Source organism: Leptinotarsa decemlineata, unplaced genomic scaffold (assembly GCF_025532065.1).
Source record: "Leptinotarsa decemlineata unplaced genomic scaffold, Ldec_3_MD MMD2_P_RNA_scaffold_12, whole genome shotgun sequence".
NCBI lineage: Eukaryota > Metazoa > Arthropoda > Insecta > Coleoptera > Chrysomelidae > Leptinotarsa > Leptinotarsa decemlineata.
The window spans coordinates 838,370-860,174 of NW_027412526.1; the positions used below are offsets into that span (position 1 = coordinate 838,370).

Consider the following 21,805-nt stretch of genomic DNA (forward strand, 5'->3'; position numbering starts at 1 on the left):
CACTCAGATTACAATAACTTATGAGTAGAAGCGGTGATTGCGAAACGCCTAGCGCCATCTATGTGTTAGGCCCGGGACTTTCCAGCCCATGTAGTATCACGCAAGTTTTCGTTGAAAATTGGATGGAATTTTGAGGTGTTGTGGTATTTCTGTTGATGAAACTTTGGAAAAATACTGCCAACTCGTAACTGATCCTTGATTCGCTGCCCGCCTTGCTCTAGTTGAGCGTAGCGATGCATCAATCGTTACATAACAGGACTATGCTTGCATTCAGCGTTAGTCGACATGCACAAAGTTGCATATAGATATGTCCATCTGCACGAGACGTGGTCGAGATTTCGTCCGAGATTACCGACATAATTCTTTGTTAGTGCTTCACTTGATTGTATTCATTCGTGAGCGAAATATCTGATCTGTATCGAATCTATTGAAAATAGCGGTGACACATGAATATGGGTATATTCATAAAATTATGTGTGCGACAATGCACAAGCGGTTGGATAAATATTGATGAGAACTTGACGAGCGAGGTCTTTCATGTCAGTCTCAGTTTGCTTTCATGTGGGTTGGAATCATTGTAGTTGGATTGCAACACGAATATCGGTTCCATATTAGATTTTCGCTAATTGCAATTGCAATGAATAATTGTGAAATGGTGACAACTACGAAGGTGGCATTCAATCAATTAGGTTTTGCGCTATGCCTTGTTTCTCCTCTGATTTAAAACAAGTCAACCTGAATATTTATCAAAACGTCATGTATTTTTCGAGAGCCAAGTTGATTTTACGTTACGATTAACACCTTAATGTTGCTGTAAAATTGGCTTTCATTTCAGTGATGAGTTTTGAGCGCTCTCTTGGCATTTTATAGATGGGTTTTTACGGTTATTGAAACAATTTTGGGCTACCACGCGGTCGAACGATAAAACCTTTTCGAGACAAAGCTTTTGAATTACTGGAACTACGATTTTTCATCAAAAAATCAGCCATCAATAGCTTTTTTAGTACCTAGCTCTTAGACCATTATATTATTCGAATCAGAAATCTTTTGAAGCGCCAACATAATTATTCATATCGTTCAAACAAGGAATAAAATATTTAAATTGAAAGGGGTGTATTGATTTCATATAGCTATCTTTTGCCAACCCCATTCTTCAGAAGATAGAGCCAATTCTTCTGTTGTTGAACTGGCAAGAAAACTCTTTCAATATGGTATTTTGTGGCGTCCTGTGTCGGACGTGACGATCTGAGCTGTATAGTTGTTTCAAAGGTATACCAAATCAATAATTCATTTCTGAATGGTGAAAAAAAGGTAGTAACTCGACAGGATTCAAGTTATTCACTGTTAATAACTGTGCCTTTGTTAGCAGGTAAATATGATGTGGCTTTGTTTGCAAATGATCTAACAATTATTCACTGGCTCTCCTTCCGACCAGCTGCTGGTTTTGTCCTTTACTCCTGTCGTGCCCTTTAACCCACCACTTATGCTCTTTTTGCTCTATTCTGTAGGTGGGAGTTCCATGTTCCTGCCGAGGATACTGCCAAGGTATTTCACCTCTTCAGAGAAGTTTAGTTTGCTTTTGAAGATTTCGGGAGATTTTAAGCCCGATAAACTTTTCTGGTGACAAGGACCATTTCAGTCTTTTTGGGACTGATCGACAGTGAGTGTTCCTCACACCATGTTTCTATTATTAACTTGAGCCTATCCTGCGCTCTATCGCACAGTGTGTTCACAAATGTGCCGGTCTGCAAGATAAATCAGTCATCTGCCTAAGCAATTGTGTGAAATCCATTACTGTTGAGGTGATTAATCATGGTATCCAGAACTATGTTTCAAAGAAGGGGTGGAAAGACCCCCCCTCTCGTGTGGACTTTCCCTCATGTCCAGTCCTTTCACTGTGCTGTCTTCTACATTGATACTTATTGCTCTACTACAAGATTCATTTCCCTACTACCAGAGTTACATTTCTGGAGTGTAGTTGCTGGGTAATTGTTGGAAATGTTGTTTTATCACACGCTCCCTCGATATCTATGAATATACCCAGAGTGGATTCTTTGTTGTCCAATGGATGAGGGAGTCTATTTTGAGCTTTGCTCATTTCTAGAAATTTCTCTTCAGCTTTGTTCCAAGACATGTATTCTTGAAAAAAATGGTAAATTGCAGTATCACTTATGAATTAATTTATGATTTCTCTCAGATGCTTCAGTTTCATCAGTACTAAATCTATCAAACCCAGCTTCAACGTTGATATTATAGGTATTACGTAACAATATGATTTACTGTCTGAAATCTGAAGGATTAACAGAACGGGAAAAACTAATCTTTTTTTCATATAAATATCCTGCATATTTTTTAATGTCCCCACTTTAAAAGTTCTCTGATTTCGAATAGTATTGACATTGTTTTATATAATTCCCTTTCCCAGCCTGGAAAATCTATAACTGGCATTGCATTTTCCGTCTCGATATCGTATAATTCCCAGCACACCCGGAAGATCGAAACCTGTCGAGTTTCCTCATACCGTACCGCGATTCGAATTTGCTAAAACATAGAACTGCGCCTCCACAATAAGAAACGCCAATAGCACATGACTCACAAATGAATAATTGTATACAGTTATGCGTATGAAGATATAAACAAAATAAAGGCTTGTGTATTAACCTGGGCATTCTCCGTTTGTTCTCATCTTCCACTCGTGGGAATACATTGACCTGTCTAATGGTATTTTTATCTGGAAGCACGAGAAGAACACCCGGTGGACAATGCGCATTGCACGGTACAGGAGTGTTCGATGTTGGAAACTGCTATTTAATAATAATAATAATTCTTTATTTCCAGTCTGGCCATGAAATAGTGTAGGAAGTGTCAGTAAATACAAAATACAAATTGAAAATGAAGAGAAAAGGGAAAGACAGACTAATACTCTAAAACATTTTCCTAATAAATAACTCTTTAATTATTTTTTGAACACAGAGAAACTAGGCCTTTAAATGATCTGGAGGGTGGTTGTTTATCTTTGGACCAATGTATTCCGGTCAATATGACGTTACTTTAAATCTAGCTAAGGACAAATGAAAATGGTTCTTGGTTCTTGTATAATGTTGATGAAGTTTTAGATTTGTTGATAAAGTTGATTTGTTTTTGAACACATAAACAGTTCCAAAATATGAACTGATGTTGAAGTTAGGACATCAGCGTAGAATGAAGGATTATATACACCACTCTAGGAGGGACTACCATACAGGTAAGAGCGGAGAAGGGATGCTATCAAGGAGGCGTACTATCACCATTATTATGGGCAACCCTAGTTGCCTTCTGAAGAAGGCATTATTGCTTGGTATATGCTGACGATCAGGTGATAGTCACAATTTGCAGGCGTCATCGTCGGCAGATGGTGCGAGCAGAGAACCTCTCAGTGAATGCCCAAAAAAACATTGTCGCCGTGTTCACAAAAGAGTGATGAGAGGACTAAAACCACCAATACTCGGTGTAGTGGAGATCCCTTTCGCCATGGAATTCAAATTCTCAGGTATGATTTTCGATCACAGGCTCACGTGGAACCTACACATAAGGCCAGGATGGCCCTGGGAATCTGCAGAAAAAAGTGCGAGAAAAACTGGGAGCTGAACACAAAACTGACATTCTGGTTATATGCAAGAGTAGTGAAACCCATGATAACATACGGTGTGTGTGACTTTGTGGACAAGAACAAAGCAATCGGGTACGGCTAGGCTATCAGACAGCATACGATATCTGGCGTGCCTATGTATTGCGGGAGCCATGAGAACGAACCCAACTGCAGCACTTGAGGTCCTACTCGAACTTCCACCATTACACATCTACATACAAAGAGAAGCTCGACTGGTGACACAGGCTAATGCAGGGGCAAACCCCAATCAGTCAGTCACACGGTGCAGAATACTTGAAACTGTAAAATGGATTGAAGGCTGATCCAATACTAGGAATGCCCATAGATAACACAGTTCCGCAGTACAACTCCCAAGAAGATTTCAAAATCACCATACCAAGTAGAGAGGACTGGCAAGACGGACTCTCCGAACACACTCTCTCTTATTAACGATAACTCTGGGCACTCGCATAGGACATGTCTGACAGTCTCATCTTCCTGTTCACACATTCTGTATAAAGGTGTGTCCACTAGCCCCAGAACATGGAGGTGTTTTCTTAGTCGACAGTGGCCAGCCAGAAATCCTACTGTCAAGCGTAAGTTTTTCCCGGTCATCGCCAGATATTTCTTCGGCGCCAACTTCCCAGGATCGCCCAGGGTGATCCTGGCAAGACTGCATCCTTTGATTCCATTCCATCTCTTTAGGGATTGAGCATGGGTGTGACATTTGACTAGTTCCGTGGAAGTCATCAGGCCCGTAGGTATCACTGGGTCCTAAAATTCTTAGTCCAGCCGTTTCCTCGGCTAAAGAGTCGGCAATGCGATTAACTTTACTCCTGTCGTGTCCTTCAACCCACCTCAGAATAATGTCATTATCTATTGAGGCTTTAGCTGAATCTTAGTGACACTCTAGCACTAGCTCTGAGGTAACACGTTGTCTATGAAGTATTTTGGGGCGAATTTTAAAATTATAATGTACCTCTCAACAGTATAGAACAGGATTTCGAAATCTGTCTCCTTCAGACAAGAAGGAAAGAAACCTTCGACCAAGAAAATATCAACTAGATAACTGAATTTTCTAATAAAAGCGCAAAGTTGATGTCGAAATGATCTAAAGCATGAGCCTATCATACATTTTCATACGATTCACAGTGAGCTTATGACACAATCGTTTGAAACGAATGGACAGGCATGTCGTATTAAATATGACATTCCGTATACTTACATCAACTTTTACAGGTACTTACGCGCCCGACTTGACCCTATAAAACGTTTTTTCTGGTAGATTTACCGTCACACATGTGTCACGAGCACAATCGTATTCAAACAAACCAGAAATTTATGGCGGCCGGTGCTACCAACGTGAAAAAAGATGAATGCGGCTCCTCGACGTTAATAGAAGGCACATCTCCATGAAATATGACCAGACATGACGTTTAGTATTCTACATGACCATTAAGTTTTTCGTATTAAAACCATTTTCATAATTCTAAGGCGCTTCTTATCAGCAAACAACGTTACGATTATATGAACCATAACTTATATCTTCCAGGTTAGTAGTCATAAAGGTAATTGCTAATACTTCTTCGCCGTGTAGCGCTGTACTAATGAGATTACTCGTACGGTATAGGAGCCAATAATTGAGTTTATTTATTCAGGAAATTGCCTATAAAAAGGTTATGGAAATGTGTGACATTCCTACGCGATGTTTCGCGGAATCTTCATAGCCATCGAATGGTGGTCCACTTCTGAAATCGCTCAGCTGGAAACGATAACTTGCCAAAGGAGTGGAGCTGCTACAAGAGTAGGGTCTTTCATGTAGCGCTTTCTATCTTGAATTTGAATAAAAGAAAGTGTGCGTGAGATATAGTCGAAAATTTTCATTCTATGTGTGGAACATCGTTCAAATGTCCGCCAGAGGAATGGGCCAACCCGTGGAAGATCAGTATAAACCCTGGCAAGAGTCAGGTCATACTGTTCACCCGGAGGTGAGCACACCCGGAAGGAAACGTCATCTTCAGCGGACAAGAAATTCCGGGGACTAACGAAGCTAGATACATGGGAGTCAACCTAGACAAAAGATCAACGTTCAGGTCTCACGTACGGCGGAGAATAGGAATGGCATAATCTGCCCGACAAAACCTATCATCAATGCTGCTGCTGCTAATGATGAAGACCGTAAAATTACCGATAATCCTGTATGCCTGCACTGCCTGTGACCAGTGCGCAGCGACATGCAGAAGACAGATCCAGATGCATGGGACGCTCTTGGATCTCATGTGGATTGATTCCGTTCCAAATTCGTCAATGTTGTTTGTTCACGTACCCATTCATCCAGCCCCATCGCTGGAGGTTACACTGTTATTTTTTGTTTGTCGTTTTGTTGGTGTTATTGATGAATTTCATTACTTGTAAACGATGTGTCCGAGAATTCCATTCTTAAAAATAGCAGTTTACACAAGTACGATACAAGAAAATGTGGTAACCTACATCAACCATACTCAAGATTAACCATTGGGCAAAACCCGCACATATATAATAGATTTATAGATTTGTTCGATATAGCAAAATTGATCTTTCAGATCTGAGGATTTTTAAAAACTCCCTATACAAATATTCAGAATCCAGGGCATTTTACATACAGGGTGTAACTGAATAAGTGTACAACATTTAAGGAGGTGACTCCTCATCGAAAAAAAGATAAGGTCTTTCATATAAAGACACATCTAACCCATTCCCCTGCGACAGACCGTAAACGTAATGCATATCAGCCATTTCCTCATTTGTCTATGCCATTTTAATAACAAGTGAATTATTAAAGTAACAAATTAAGAACAGAACAACAACACACAATTAGTATTAATTCAATTTCGAAAATTCACAAACTGACAGCGTCATACCAATTTAATTGTCACTATCGCTAATAGCGACCTACTAGATAGATTAGTTTCGTATTTTCGCATTTATGACGATGTATCTCTGTAGTTGTTCCTGAAATAATTTTTTGCTGCGAACTGGTTCATTTTGGGCAAAAAACCCAAGAGACATTTTTTGTTTAGAATGAAACAGGCTATCGGAAATACATTTTTAAATGGTAAACAAATAATAAGACAAAAAGTTAAATTGGAAATAAAGTTTAGGGGTTGCGTTTTCCACTTCTTCAACCATGGGGTAAACCAAATAAATTTCTGGCTAAGTGTCCTTCTGGTAGTACAAAACGTCAGGTTAATTAGGTTAATTTCAATATTGTAACTTTTTCAGTGCTTGTAAACAAAATTGTTATACAAATTTTATGCACCCCCTTCGAGGGACTGTATCTTAACGAGGGATGCTTTAATGAAATTTCTTTATATGAAAGATCTTATCTTTTTTTCGATGAGGAATCACCTCCTTGATTTTATTGGACCCCACGGGACATATTTCGGTGTATCCTTTCCGAAGCTCTGGTCTATCAGATATATTCCTCACAGTCGTAGGGGGCTGTAGAGGATCAATAATTCCTCAGAGCCGTAGGGGACTGTGTGGTATGGTCAGTTTATTAGAAACTCAAGTTTCTAAATGCACAAAATTGATACCTCCTTGAATGTTTTACACTTATTTAGGTACACCCTGTATAATAGATTTATAGATTTGTTTAATATAGCAAAATTGATCTTTCAGATCTGAGGATTTTCAAAAACTCCCTATACAAATATTTGGAATCCAGGGCATTTTACTCGTTAGAGAAATTTTCAGAGAAATGAACTAATATGTTATTATACTATGTTACACTAATATGTTATACTTTTTCACGCGCCGACTTTTCATATGTTCATATGTAGACTTAATACTAAATTTATATTATATTTTGTGAGTCCATTAAGTTATACATTCAGTACCTACTTCGTTTTTTAATAACTTCAGTGACGAATAAAGTTCTATTTTATTCTATTCTAATTACCATGTGTTGATAATAAAAGTCATATAGGTCTCAAACTTGTTCCTTGTGGAACAAAAATATTTCTTTCTTCATTGTGGTTGCTGTATAGACGTGTAGCATTCAGGTAGGCCTGGTTTCAATGCAGAAACAAAATAATAGTAATATACATTCGTAAACCACTTTTCTCGATCCAAATTCTTCACTTGCCTTTATTTCACTTTTCATCCTCGAAATCGTTTATCTGGTCTATAATGAACGAATTTTCTTTTCGTATAACGATGCGTATACAATAATAGACGTAGGAATATGAGAACAAAGAAAAATTAAATTGCCAACAGACATTATCTTGGAGAGCACCAAAATCCAGACCAAAGACATTCGAAATGGCATCAAAACGTCTCAAGAAAAAAAATAATGATAATTCATATTATCACGAATCCTAAGTTCATCTTATTTTTCAGTACAAAATGACTTTTCAACATGTGAAACGCTTTTGTCAGATCTACTAATACGTTGATGAAATTTATCGAAATTAATACTTAGATGAGTATAGTTTTCTATTCAGAAGGAATAAATAAAATGCAACTTCATTTGATTTCCAAATTCATGTACACAATAATTGTCACATGATCCCAAGGAAGTCATAGAGTTAGAACCCATGGATCTCATCTAATCTTGAATACAAAATTGCTGTTCAATCTCAAAACACATTATCACTATTATTCCCAAGCTACTTTGAAATCACAAAATTCTCGACATCAAAGTCAATCATGAAACAAAACGAGCTCTCAAACGAGCTGCCACACCGTCCCATCGAAATAATGAAAAGAATTTACCTACAATTACATTATTGGCCACAGCGTCATAATCCATAGAACCAGGGAAAACAAACGAACTAACCTCTCTGCGGCGTACGCGTCATAACCGAATCACGCGCGTTTCATCCCAGTTGGCGGAAGGTTAGTCGCACAGGTACTGAACAGCATCCGATCACCTGTACCGAGATTGTGATGCTAGTGCGCAAACCGGCCAGTGGCGTCGCTAGCTGTCAGCGGGTTCGAGTCCTGGGATCCCACGAGTGGGCGGGTATGACCTGGGTGTGTGCGCATTGCGCTTAGCGCAGTCTCCCGGGCCTATGGAGAGCGAGGGGAGGGGCAGACACCGCGGAGAGGTGGTGCTTGGAAGAGAGCACGTGAAAAAGAAAGTAATCCTTACAATTAATATTGTGTAACACTGCTCGAGGGGGATTCCACCTTTTGTTGTTTTGGATTCTAAGTTTCTCGGTGGTTTATGACAATGACGTTATATTGGCTAGTAAATATGCTGTTACGATGTGCGTCAGTGATGTATATTACTTTAGATGTGATAGGGGTAAGGTTTCTGCGGATATTGATTGTAATATACGAGATAAACAGCATGTACTGGGTTTTTTACATATTTGAGGTTAGTTTTTTCGACTTCAAACAAGCCTCACTATGATTCTATCCTGTCTTTCAGTGAAGATTACGTATATCTCTGATATCAAATAAATATATCGTATTCAAAATTGATTGTTGTTCTTGTAGCGTCTATTTTCAATCGACTGTAAAAACTGAAGAGTACTGGGCCAAGAACAGTTCCCTGTGGCACTCGATACGTCACCCTTCTTGGAGTATTCATTATCAGCTATTACCATATATTTCATTTACGAAAATTTGGAGACAAATACATAAATTGCGATAATATAACACAACGTTTTAAAAATTTGCCTAAAAATCAATTGTTTGGCGTTTTTATCAGTCTACTAGTTTTTGCCCGCGGCTTAGCCTGCGTAGAATTGGGTTTGTCATATTAAGTTTCGTGACAAACCATTTGAAACAAATAGTTACAATATTTTTTTATCAACCTGAAACTCCCAATTTCAAAACTGATGAAATTCAATACAATCTGTCAACCCCTATTTCTCCCCTTAGGGGTGGAAATTCCTGATTCCCTTTCTTGATGCTTATTTACGCTGTACAAAGAACCTACCTGTATATTTCAAGATTCTAGGTTCAGTAGCTTCAGCTGTACGTTAATATAAGAGCGGGCAACAACTAATGATTTATATTTTTATTTTACAGTAATTAAAAAATATGCTTCGATAGCTTCGATATTCGAATTATGTTACCTATAAAAAAATCCGCAAAACCAACACAACCGTCAACTACGTTTGCCCTCACGCGTCTGCCCGCGTTTGGGTCGCGTTCTCGCGATGGCGTGTCATTGCTTAGACCTCCCCTCTACCCCCACCCATCGTCCCCTGTCTTCTTACAGTAGACGCGACGTGTAGGCTGAAGAATTGGCGATTCGTATTGGATGATTTTTATTAATCGAGTTTTATGATTGACTGAAAAGTCATAAAATTATATTGGTGCAGTTATGATTACTCAAAATTTTTGTTATCTGTTTAAAATGTGGCGTCTTTGGACGAGTATTAATAGTAATAATGAGTGTGATAACAAGCAGACTTCTTCCTGTGTAGTAATTCCAATAGCGATGGTGAACTATGCGAAAAAGAAATACCAGTGAATAGGATTCGGATGCATTTGAATATTGAAACACAGAGATTATGGTTCAACGTATATAAGAATCTACATCTCAAGTTTGGTTTCGAGGTATACAAACTATCACAAGCAACATCAGATTTGTCCGAAATTCCTTTCTCAACTGTAAGTAAAATAGTCAAAAACAAACCTTATGAACCCAAGACGTGATGTGATTACCAAAACCTTCAGATGTTCATCTAATAAAATCATTGAAAAAAATAATATACGGATGTTACAAAAGCAATGAGATTCCTACAACTGAAATCATAAGGAAGAAATTGAATACTTCTGGCAATAACGTGAGCTGCTGTGACAAAACTCTTCAGAAATAGATGAAGAAACTAGGATTTAGATTTAAAATAATAAACAAATGTCAAGCAGTTATGGGAAGCAGAAGAATAGTGGAATTGCGTAACAAATACTCAGAACAAATAACTAAATATAGATAAGAACAACGGCAAATTTTCTATTTGGACGAAACTAGGTATGACACTCACGACATAGTTATGAAAGGGTGGATTGATGGTTCGAGAATGTATACGCCTAACATGCCTGCAAACAAAGGATCTCGATTGATCATTGTGCATTGCGGAGGATGTAAAGGATGGGTTCTGAATTCTTTGAGAACTGTAATAATGACTATCATAAGAACATGGAAGCTAATATTTTTGAGGAATGGTTTGAAAACACATTGATCCCAAATTAGGATATGAATAGTGTAATAGTTCCTGACAACGCTTCCTATAATTCGTGACAGCTCATCAAATTACCAAATAAAAATTCGAGGAAAGATGAAATACAAAGTTTTTTATCCATATCAATTTGTATTTTGAAGATTACTATAACAAAAACCAACTACTTGACAAAAACATTTAAAAAAGTGTATGTCCTTGAGAGGATTGCTGAAAATTATGGACACACCACTGAAACTTCCCCCCTATTTTTGTGTTTTCAATCCCATCGAGTTGATTTAGGAAAATCATCAGACGTAAAATAATTTTCCAAAATATGATAAGACTGTAGTAGAGCTAATTAAAGAAGAAGTATTTAATATAACCGAAAAAGACTGGCAGAAAAGGGTTAAAAATGTAATTTTAGTTGAAAAAGACTATATGGAGATTCAACACTTCCGTATTGATGGTGGACATGAATTCATCATTGATTTAAATGACGACAGTGATAGTGAAACAAAGAATATGGAAGAGGAATTATCAGAAGCTTTCGAAGAAAGTTGAGTGAAGAGTTTTTGACACGATCGATTGTTTATATATGTGAGTCAAAAGCATTTTCAATTATTAGCCTATTATTTGAATTCCTATTTTCTCACTCACCTATATAAACGAAATATTTATTATATACCTACTAGCTTTTACCCACGGCTTCGCTCGTATTTATGCCATTAAATAAGCGCCAGTACAATAGAAATGAATCAATATGAGAACTATATTTCAATGCTTGGCTGGGATTATCAATTTTTAAAAGTTATTACTTCGATCAAGTTTCGAAAATTTAACAAATGCTTTATTGAATTGCAACAACAACAACAACGAAATATATTTCATTGTAACAAAAATAAATAATTTTCAATTTTTGCATAAAAATATTGTTTTTATATATATAAAGAGTATTCTATGTTACTTCTAATACCACAACTTCATGATGTAGATATTCTTATATAATTAGAAATGATTATTGAAGTTAGCTCCCTAGCTTTATTATTCCCACATTAGGCTTTATTAAGATTGTAGATTTCTGAAATCAAAAATAGTTTTGGAAATTAGCATAATATTATTCATTCAAATTAATTAAGCAATGAACAGAAAGAATGGGCCAGACAAAATTATTCTAGAAGTGCCAGAACAACCTTGAAAGGACTAAAGGCCGTTGTTTGGAATGCAATATTTGACAATCATGTTCATAAATATTCTGACGAACTTTGATTATATTAGGTTTTGATAACTTGATGAATGATCTTGAAATGTTTTGAAGTTTCGAGAACAAGTATTTCAAAGTTGGTTACCGAGATCGATAAAAAAGGCAAATTGGGATTTTCCAATATAGTTAGGTTTGTAACAGGAATAATTTTGTGTGTGGGTTCTGGGTAATAGTAAAGGTTGTGCAGGATGCTTCAGTTTATTTGCTTCTGTCAGTAACGACTCCAAAAACTGAAAACTTACTAATCACTTACCTAACGCCAGAAAGAAAAAAATGTTATTCCACAGGGCTGTTAGCTTGGTTCGACGGCATCGAAATTCACAGAATGAGGTTGAAAACAAAAAACGAAATGTTGAATAAAAAAGAAAACAACAACCTTCGTCGCCAATGCTGAATAGCAAATAATTATTTAGATGACGGTCAACTAGAACCATCTGGTGGTAAAGAGCACAAGATACTTTCATATGCTACATTTAACAAATCAATTTCAGTATCATTGTTCCGACTTTTCATATTGGTTCAATCTCAATCTATTAGTCAGTTCAGCATTCCAACCAGTTTTTTGCTCAGGTTTTTTTTATTAATTTTCTGACGAAGGTTCTCGTTGTTTTAACAGTTTTTAAATACAAGGAGCGAGCAATAAATTCGGTTCCTCATCACAAAATTGAACGTGATACAACAAAACTTAATTGAATATCATAAGAGTTAAGTATTGACCGTATGAGTGAATTTTATCAGTGCTGGCTAAGTCAGAAAATTGTTTCTGATACCTCCATGATATTTTCAAGGGAAAGTATTCTCATATTGATAGAATTCATAAAGAGTTTGAATCTCATAATGAAGTGTTGATTATTCCACTTCAGAATTTCGACGGATAGCTGCAATGATGACACATTGAAAGATCTAAAGTATTTTTATCAAAATTAATACTATACTGAATCCATCAATGGTAAGTTTTTTGTTGATACTACAACGAATATTAATTGAAATATCCAATCTCATATTAAGTTACCAAAAAGTGGATTATTTGAATTTGATGGAAACCTCGAACAATGGAAAACATTCATTGGAATGTTCAACTGTTTGGTACGTGAAAATGAAGTTCATAAAAGATATTGAAAAATTAGCTTATTTGATTTCTTCTTTTTCTGAAACACCAAAGGCCATTGTCAAAAAAAAACTTGCTGAACAATTTGCTTCCTACACTACATTCGATTTTTTTTTGAGAGGCACCACCCACACTAGAATCTACAATGCCGAAAATTACTTCTAGACAACGTCTAGTAACGCGAATTTTGAAACATTCCAATATCAACAAGGCGTTTGGTCTTGATGAACTACCCGCCATAGTACCTGAAAAGTGCGCCAACAAACTCACACCAGTATTTTGCAGACTATTCAACCGATGTTACAAAGAAGGGTATTTTTCTTTCATGTTGAAAGATTGCTCGCGGTCAACCTATTCAAGGGCAATAAGAATCTTCCAAATAACAATAGACCAGTCACTTAGCTTTCAGTGATATAAAAAATTATGAAGAAAGCCATTATCCACCATAGCCTTTGGATTTCAGGACATCGGCTTCGCATCTTCACCGGCAGTTGCATATCTTAATGAGGATCTAGAGGTAACTTATAATAATAATAATAAATGATTTTATTGAAAGGTTACTCAGTACAAGAGATACTAATCTAACCTAACAAATGGCAGAATTCAACGTCTGCACATGATAAATCAAGGCAGAAAATAAGGGAGAGAAGCAGAAGAAAAAAGAAAAGCAGAAAAGAGAGGCAAAAAAGGAATAAATGAGAATTTGATGTTTGATATGTGAAAAATCATGTCACAAACCTAATGATAAGTTTGATGATTTTACATATTTATGGTAAAAACATATTATGTTCAGGTGTCAACTGATCAATGTTATAAAAGGAAGGAACCGGATTGTAGCATAAATCTCTTCAGATTTTTCTTAAAACTATGTGGTGGTAGGGATTTCAATTCAATGGGTGGCCGATTATATAAGCGTGCAATGTTATAAGAAAAAGATCCTGGAAAAAGAGAGGTTTTATGTTTAGGTGCAGTCAAAAGATGTTTAAATCTCAAATTTAGATTATGTATATCGGTCCTAAAGGACATTTTCGTGAAATTCTGCAGTTTTTGAAGTATCTGATACATTGATATTGATAGCCTGCAACATCGAAGAAAGGTTGGATATTTGTCTTTCTTCAGTACAAGTGACCTGGAACATTTGATTCCACCAAGAGTGGTACATATCAGAAATACGCGACGGACTGTGGCTGCTCATCGTTCCAAGGTTTAACTCAGTACACTTCGATCTTCACTGTTTAAGAACTCCTTCATTTGGAGAACTGTGTTGATGTGGAATGAACTTCCTGAGAGGTTTTTCTAAATGAATTCAATCTCCAGCGATTCAAATCCAACGTAAATCGCTACCCAACCAGCAAAGGTGTTTTATACTTCCATGGTGTTGCAACAGTTTTATTTTATTAGTATTCTATAATCAATTCCAAAATGCTAATTGATTATATTAGATGATCGGTGAACACAATACAGGTGTAGGCAATGAAAGTGTTTTATAAATTTGTCATAGAAACGTTAATGCAATAAAATTAAAAAACCATTATAAAATAGTCAGGAAATTATCACAGAAACGTTTTTGCAACTAACTTATAAAACTTATTTTCCTATAAAAGTAAATTGTTATGTAGCAGTTTTATAACACTTTTCTGCGAGATTTTTATGATAGTTATAAAACTGTTTCTAGCTTATTTTATAACTGTTTCCTGTAGCTATAATGAAATTATTTTATTGGAATGCGTTCAGATACTATTTTATTTTCATAACCATATTGTCACTTCAATGATAATTTCCCAACTATTTTATAGTATGGTATATTAACTACAATTCAAAAACACTTATATAACTGTTATAAAATCAAATTGCTTTTGCTAATATATATTTACTGTCACCAAGAATGAAATGCAGCATTTAAGAACAACCAGCTGACATCGATTCCTAATGACAGCTTTGAAAAATTTTTCAAAATTTTGGTTATGTTTAGTAAGAATATTTTTGTTTAGTTATTCAAGTGGGACACCATCGATATCGTGGTGGAAATTAGTTCTTCAGCAACTTCTGAATATTTGATTTTTATTGAGTATAAGTACCCCATAAGTAAATTCAATATTTTCAATTCATCCTTAATTTTAGACACTATGATATGCATATATATATATATATATATATATATATATATATATATATATATATATATATATATATATATATATATATATATATATATATATATATATATATATATATATATATTACAATGTAGGTTTTCACGGATGGTAGAATATGATGTGTTGTTTTTCCGGGTGTTCATCCGTTGTGTACTATTCGATAGTCGACGTTTCGCCATCATCTCAGATGGCATTATCAAGACGAGTTACTGCTTCGCTTCGAGAGGTGTAACTGATGAAGCGAAGCTTCGAGAGGTGTAACTGATGAAGCGAAGCAGTAACTCGTCTTGATAATGCCATCATTGGAAATACTAAAAAAAACACTTAAAACTATCCCACCTAACCTAGTGCTTCAATTTTTTTTTTGCAAAAAACAGGAAATGGTTATTATAATGGTTAAAACCCGTCGTTTAGCCTTTATAATCGATGAAATAAACTTTTTAGCCAAAACATCCCGACAGATAATATTTATCCAAAGTGTATGTGAGAAACATTTTTAACACTTTTTCATTTTATTGTTATCGTTTTCGGCTGTAATATATTTCATAATGCCTACTTGGAACTACTTGAAAACTCTAATAAAACTGTCTTCTGATTATTTTATACGTATCGCTTAAATATGTTGCAAAAGTGCAGTAAGGGAAGTCTTTACAAAACTACTTTTTAAGAATGTTAGACAAATTTTATAGTAACTGCCAAAATGTTTATAAAACTGCTTTGTAGTGTTTGTAAAAGGCCTTACAAAATATTGATAATAACTATAATGTTTTATAAAACGGTGCCAATTTCCTATTTATAGCAGTTTTATAAACACATTGAAAACATTTCTGGGAGAAATGTAGTTTTATAATTTGTTTTTCCGAAACGTTTCCGCAACTATTATAAAATACGAAATTGCTAGTTGGGTACTTTCGCACAGGCATTTGTGTTTTGACGAGTATTCATTTGAAAGTGAATCGTGCATGATTGATATAATTGAGGCGCATGGAAAGTTGCAATTGGAACTATGAACGTAAAGGAAAACATCCTTCGAATTCCTAATTCACGGAACTCTCTACGAAATACTAATTGCCGATCGCCAAATTTCGAAAGAGATGAGTTATTGACCCAGTGATAATAACTTTGATTAATCGTCGAAATTAACATTTGTTAGTTATTCTCCTGATATCGATTCAACATCCATTTACATTAAATTTGAATTAGACACAGCTGTGATATATTGTTTGGCTTTCGAATATCATGAAATCGGGTCTGATCGATGTAATTGACCGTCTCGAAATTCCGAATCTACAATGGACCTGTTTTGATCTGTCTGACACTCCTTTTTGACCTTTAGAAGAAATCAGATTTCATATATTTATATGGACATAATTTATTAAAAATATAGGATATATTTTGAGGGATTCATCGCCATGAATAATGTATGTGAACGGCGCCCCTCGCGGTGACCAGAGAAAGAATCTGAAATAAAAGAATAAGTGTTATAAGGTTATTATTATAAACGATTGGTTTTTTTTAGAAAACGACTTCTCGTGGTGAATCAATCAAAAACTGAAAATTAATTATTCTCATTAGGTAATACAGACGATCATTTTGATCAAGACATTAATAGATTCCTTAGAGTTTCTCTAGATCCAAAACTGCCACGATATCGTACTGAAATTGTACAGAGTGAGCCAAATTGGACAATTTTAAAGGGAAACTGCTGTTTTCAATCTAGATAGATGACAAATGATGGCTGTAACCGAGAGTAAATTTTTTTGACAAACTTAATGGAGAAAACCGCATGTTACAGCTTTTTTTTTCGAAAATGTGCATTTTCTAGAAGTTGCTGTAACTTTTTTTTTCTTAGTTCCATGAAAACATTTCTAAAGCTCTTTTTTACGTACAATTCAATGGCGTGAAAACTAATTTTTTCAAATGAGATATCAACAGTTATTGATGGAAAACTTTTTTCAATGAAACATCCTGTATATACCTGCATATGTCAGTAGAGCTTAAAATAACCTTCCAAAAATGTATCACACTTGATGTTCTGCTAGTGACATATTTGAAATACACTTTGATCAAGAAAGCTTGAGACTTAACATCTTCTTTTAGAAAGTTTTCTTCAAAGATTCCTGTAGGAATGGGACACGCCCAATAGGTAACCCGACCCACGGGTGCCTCATAATATATTCCAATCAAATTGTTCAGGATAAAAAAATTGTAACAAATCTCCAACCTTTCTATAGTATTTCCAATACCAATTGGAACAGCACAAAAAAGGAATTCCCGCCTCCACATAGGCGTCGGCATATTATTTTTCAGTGGTAGTTTTTCAGTTACTTATTCTTACAATCATAGCAATTGATCACCCCATGAAAAAGTTATCTCAACTGATTTTTTCCACCTTGGGTAATTATGAAAAACTTCGAAATTTAAGGTAATTGATTTCCGAGTCGAAAACTCTGAAATACAATGAAAACACAGATAATCACACCGAATTCTCGTCAAACATATATTTACAAAATAATAGAGGCCAACAAAATTACTATAAAAATCAAAATTCTTCTTCGCTATATTCGGATGAGGTGGACTCATCATTGAGTTGAATAACGATCGGATTTATGGAACTTTGCACATAATATTCGTTCTCTTCTATTATAACGTGGGCCACACAGTTCTTCCACACATTACTATTACCTACTTCATTTACCACTCGCCTTATATTGTCAAGCACTACAGCATTCAAAATCGGTGACTGATTGCATTTCCGCAAGTTTTCTTTCATTGTGGCCCAAACCATTTCAATTGGATTGAACACACAATAGTATGGAGGCAAACGTAAGAGAATATGACCACGTGTTTCACACATCGAATCAATAATATACTTATTTTTGAAATTACGTTTTTTATGGTCGCCAGTAATAACGTTTTCGTTGGAATCTTTTCGGGTATTTCCATTTCATGATTTCGCATGAAATCAACAATATCTGCTTTTTTTGTGTTATTGTTTGGTATTGTAGTCTATAACCAAGAATGATACGAAGCGTTATGCATAAAAATAATCGAGTTTGGAGGAATATTTGGGAGAAGCTGCTCACTGAACCAGATTTCGAATAAAGCCGCAGTCATATCTTCGTGTTAATCAGCAGATGAATTATATTTTTGGCCGACAGAAGCAAAGCCATAGGTACGAAACCACTTTCATTCCCGGCATGCAAAATTATAACACGTTTTCCCCTTGAAGAAGGTGTGTTCAAAGGACAATACTTGGTTTCGTTTACCCAGCCATATTTGACAACATCATAGGTGTCAAACCAAGTTTCGTCGAGGTAGATTATATGTCTGCTGGATTCTCGTTAGCTTTTCATTCGCCTCAAATATTCTTGTCGGAGTTGAACAATGCGTGTCGATTCCATTATGACCATCCGATTGTTCAATTTTTTATATTTGAAACCACAAGACAATAAGACACCTCGTAGAGTTTCTAAAGCTTTGTAATTGTAATCGGGATAGTCGAGTAATTTATACAAATCATTTTCAAGATTGGTACTTCATTTTTTCGGTGTATACCATAAATTGTTCGCCGAATCACATCTTTTGTAGCACCATCAACGTTTGCGAATTTTGTATTCCTTTGTTTTCGTTTCATTGCATGGTCAATGACATCCCCTATTTTAATGACTCTGACTCGAAGAATTGTCGAACGAGATAGTTTCGTTAACTCGCATATTCTATTCACAATAGCATTCTGTGAAGTGTGACAGTTTTTCTTCTTCAAGCATTCATGAATATTCAAAATTACTCGCTGAACATGAACATGTAAATCCTTATTTTCAAATTCCGGATCCCTGTCGATTGACAGGGCGTCGCACTCGACGCGCGTTTTGCTAACAAGGATAGTATCTTCAGGAGAAGTAATTTGATAGTGAATCTAAAGACAAGGGTTAGCTGTTTATACACCTAAAGATTTTTGGTCCGATGTGGACTATGTTTATTAAATGATGATATCCCAATTGATTTTTTGGTAATTAAGTAGTGAAACCATTACCTGCAAATTGATTTGTCCGCTTTTTAATCTATTGTCGACAACTACAACTACATTTGATAGCACGTTTACTAACTATCTGGGCGACTAGGGGCCACAGACAAGAAATGTTTATGACTGTACTCTTATTTTTATTGCCGTTCCAATTGGGAATGGATAGACTATAACATGTTCCAGACTATCGAGGTTGCAAGCAAAGCTATATATTGGATTCTTGGTTTTTTCCAATAAGTCGTTGATATAAAATAAAAAGAGGGTTGGAGGGTTGGTATATTATTTGACAACAAACAGGTTGAAGAAATCCATAACAACTTTGATTCTATGAAATGTTGAATTCACTATCAGTTACAGAAGAGGACGAGTCACTCAGTTATCCAGAGAAATCAATGGAAATAAACCCGAAGACAAATTAGATTGTCACGAACTGTGTTAACCCTTCTTGTGGTCCCAACTTGTAATTGATTTGAAAAAGTTCCAGATTATTTTCATTTTTATTGATTTCTATACTTATCCAGCTCACCCAGTCACGCAAATTTCAACAAATGTTTCTCATCGTTCTATACCCGTTTGTCTTCCCAGAGAGGTACACCTGTTGCTGTGTCATATTTTATCAAATATGACAAAGCGCTGCTTTTTCAGATACCGCACTTATTTGTCTTTGATTACCGATGGGCCCCAGGCGGGGTGCAAGTGCCGCGAAATGGGCGCGGCTCCAATTAATCTGCGGCTAATGAAGGAACTTAGAAAAATTAATCAGTCGCCATAGGCGTGATGTTATCGCGACGATGATTTAGATTGCTGGTAAGTGGATATTGTTGAGGCTACTGCCAAGCTGGTCGTTTTCTAATTGTATTTTCCGCCAGCGGGAATGTCGTGTTCTTGAAATATAGTTAGTTGTTGGTCAATTCGGTTTGGGAAAGCAGTTAATTTCTAGAGGAGTCCAAAGTAGATCAATCAATCAATCATGTTTGAGGCAGAAGATATAGCTTGAACGAATAACCAGCTTCAGATCTCTCAAGATATGAAACCAGGCCCAAAAGTTGGAAAACTATTTGAACCATACGTTTCCTGATGAGTTTTTGAATCTAACCGCCACTGAGTTCGCACAAGATGAAACTCGGTTATTGGAAAGTCTATCGTGCATCGACAAAATGAGATTGTCAATGTCTTGTTGAGGTACATTTGCCCATTCAGCGATTAAAAGCTCTATCAATTGAAACGTTGTGTGAATGTTCCCCATATGCGGAGTAATTCTTCGTTGAAGCATGTCCCACACATGCTCGATGGGATTCAGGTCCGGTGATTGTGCTGGCCATGGCATACATCAACTCCTTCGTTGGTGAGCCAGTCAGTCACTAGACGCGCTACATGTGGACGAGCATTATCGTGCATTAGGTGGAAGTTTTCACCAACAGCACCAGCAAACGGACGGACGATAGGTAGAAGAATGGTGTCGAGGTACTTTTGAGCTGTGAGGGAGCGATTTGGAAAAACGAGATCGGTTCTGCCGCCGATCATGATTCCGCCCCATAGCATTACTGTACCACCTCTGTATGTGTGGACTTCCTAGACGTGTCTCAAACGTTCATTATTTCCAGGTCCTCTCCACAGTCTTACTCGACGAGAATCTGGATGAAATCCAAATCTGGATTCGTCTGTAAACAAAACTGTGGCCCAATCATTTGCATCCCAGTTTTGATGTTCTTGACACCACTCTAATCTTCTACCGCGATTGCCTCTCGACAAAGGTGGACATCTAAGTGGCCTTCTGTTGTGGAGATCTGCTTCATGCAGTCGATTTCTGACAGTATCACGACCAATGGTTACCTGGTGCGTCTGCTGCAACACGTTAAACAACTCAGGTGCTGTGATTGTCGGTTGTCTTCTTGCGGTTAAGACCAAAAATCGGTCTTGAACTGCAGTTGTAGCGCGTCCTCGCCCTGGATGTTGTTCGGCTGGACTGCCAGTTTCACGGAAACGCCGCTACAATCGACTGATAACAGTTTTGAATATTTCTATGTTTTAAACACTTTTATAAATAAAAGTGGTAAAAAACATAGAAAGTTTCAATTCTCTTGTCTTCATTGTGATTTCCTGCCACGTAGTAACGGCTGCATCCATCAATTTATCCAGAAAAATTGATTGATTTGGTAATTTGATGATTTCAAATCCAAAAACATATTGTTCCACACTGTATTCCATCCCGTACTAGAATCACACCATTTCAACATAAATCTACCACCCCCACAGTTATCTTCCCATAAATGTGCGCTACAACTCATGTCACCGTTAGTCATAAAGTCAGAATCTCAAAGTAGGTGTGAAATTAAAATCGACGAAGAATGAATACTGGCTTTGGGTAATTGGTTTTCCGTTCAAATAGTATTCCTAAACATACTTCGAAGTTGATTTATCACTGAATGGAAAAGTGTCTGGGAAGTGTTTTCTTTAGCACGGCC

At 36.3% G+C, this 21,805-nt stretch overlaps 1 protein-coding gene and 1 long non-coding RNA gene across 6 annotated transcripts in view; one reads left to right on the forward strand and one right to left on the reverse strand.

The window, feature by feature from the left end:
* Positions 1–12,462, reverse strand: part of Eg (eagle) — an 89,049-nt gene extending 76,587 nt beyond the window's left edge. Inside the window, exon 1 of one of the 3 annotated variants that reach the window (XM_023174089.2) lies at positions 12,303–12,462. Coding sequence is in view for 1 of the 3 variants with exons in the window: in XM_023174088.2 (XP_023029856.2) it covers positions 8,388–8,420 (33 nt within the window). In the remaining 2 variants the exon portion in view is untranslated. Of the gene's footprint in view, positions 1–8,383; positions 8,533–12,302 lie in introns of those variants that run through there. The other 2 variants (XM_023174088.2, XM_023174090.2) reach the window with 2 other exon arrangements.
* LOC111517816 (uncharacterized) overlaps positions 1–21,805 on the forward strand; it is a 141,098-nt gene that overhangs the window by 65,410 nt on the left and 53,883 nt on the right. The window lies entirely within an intron of this gene.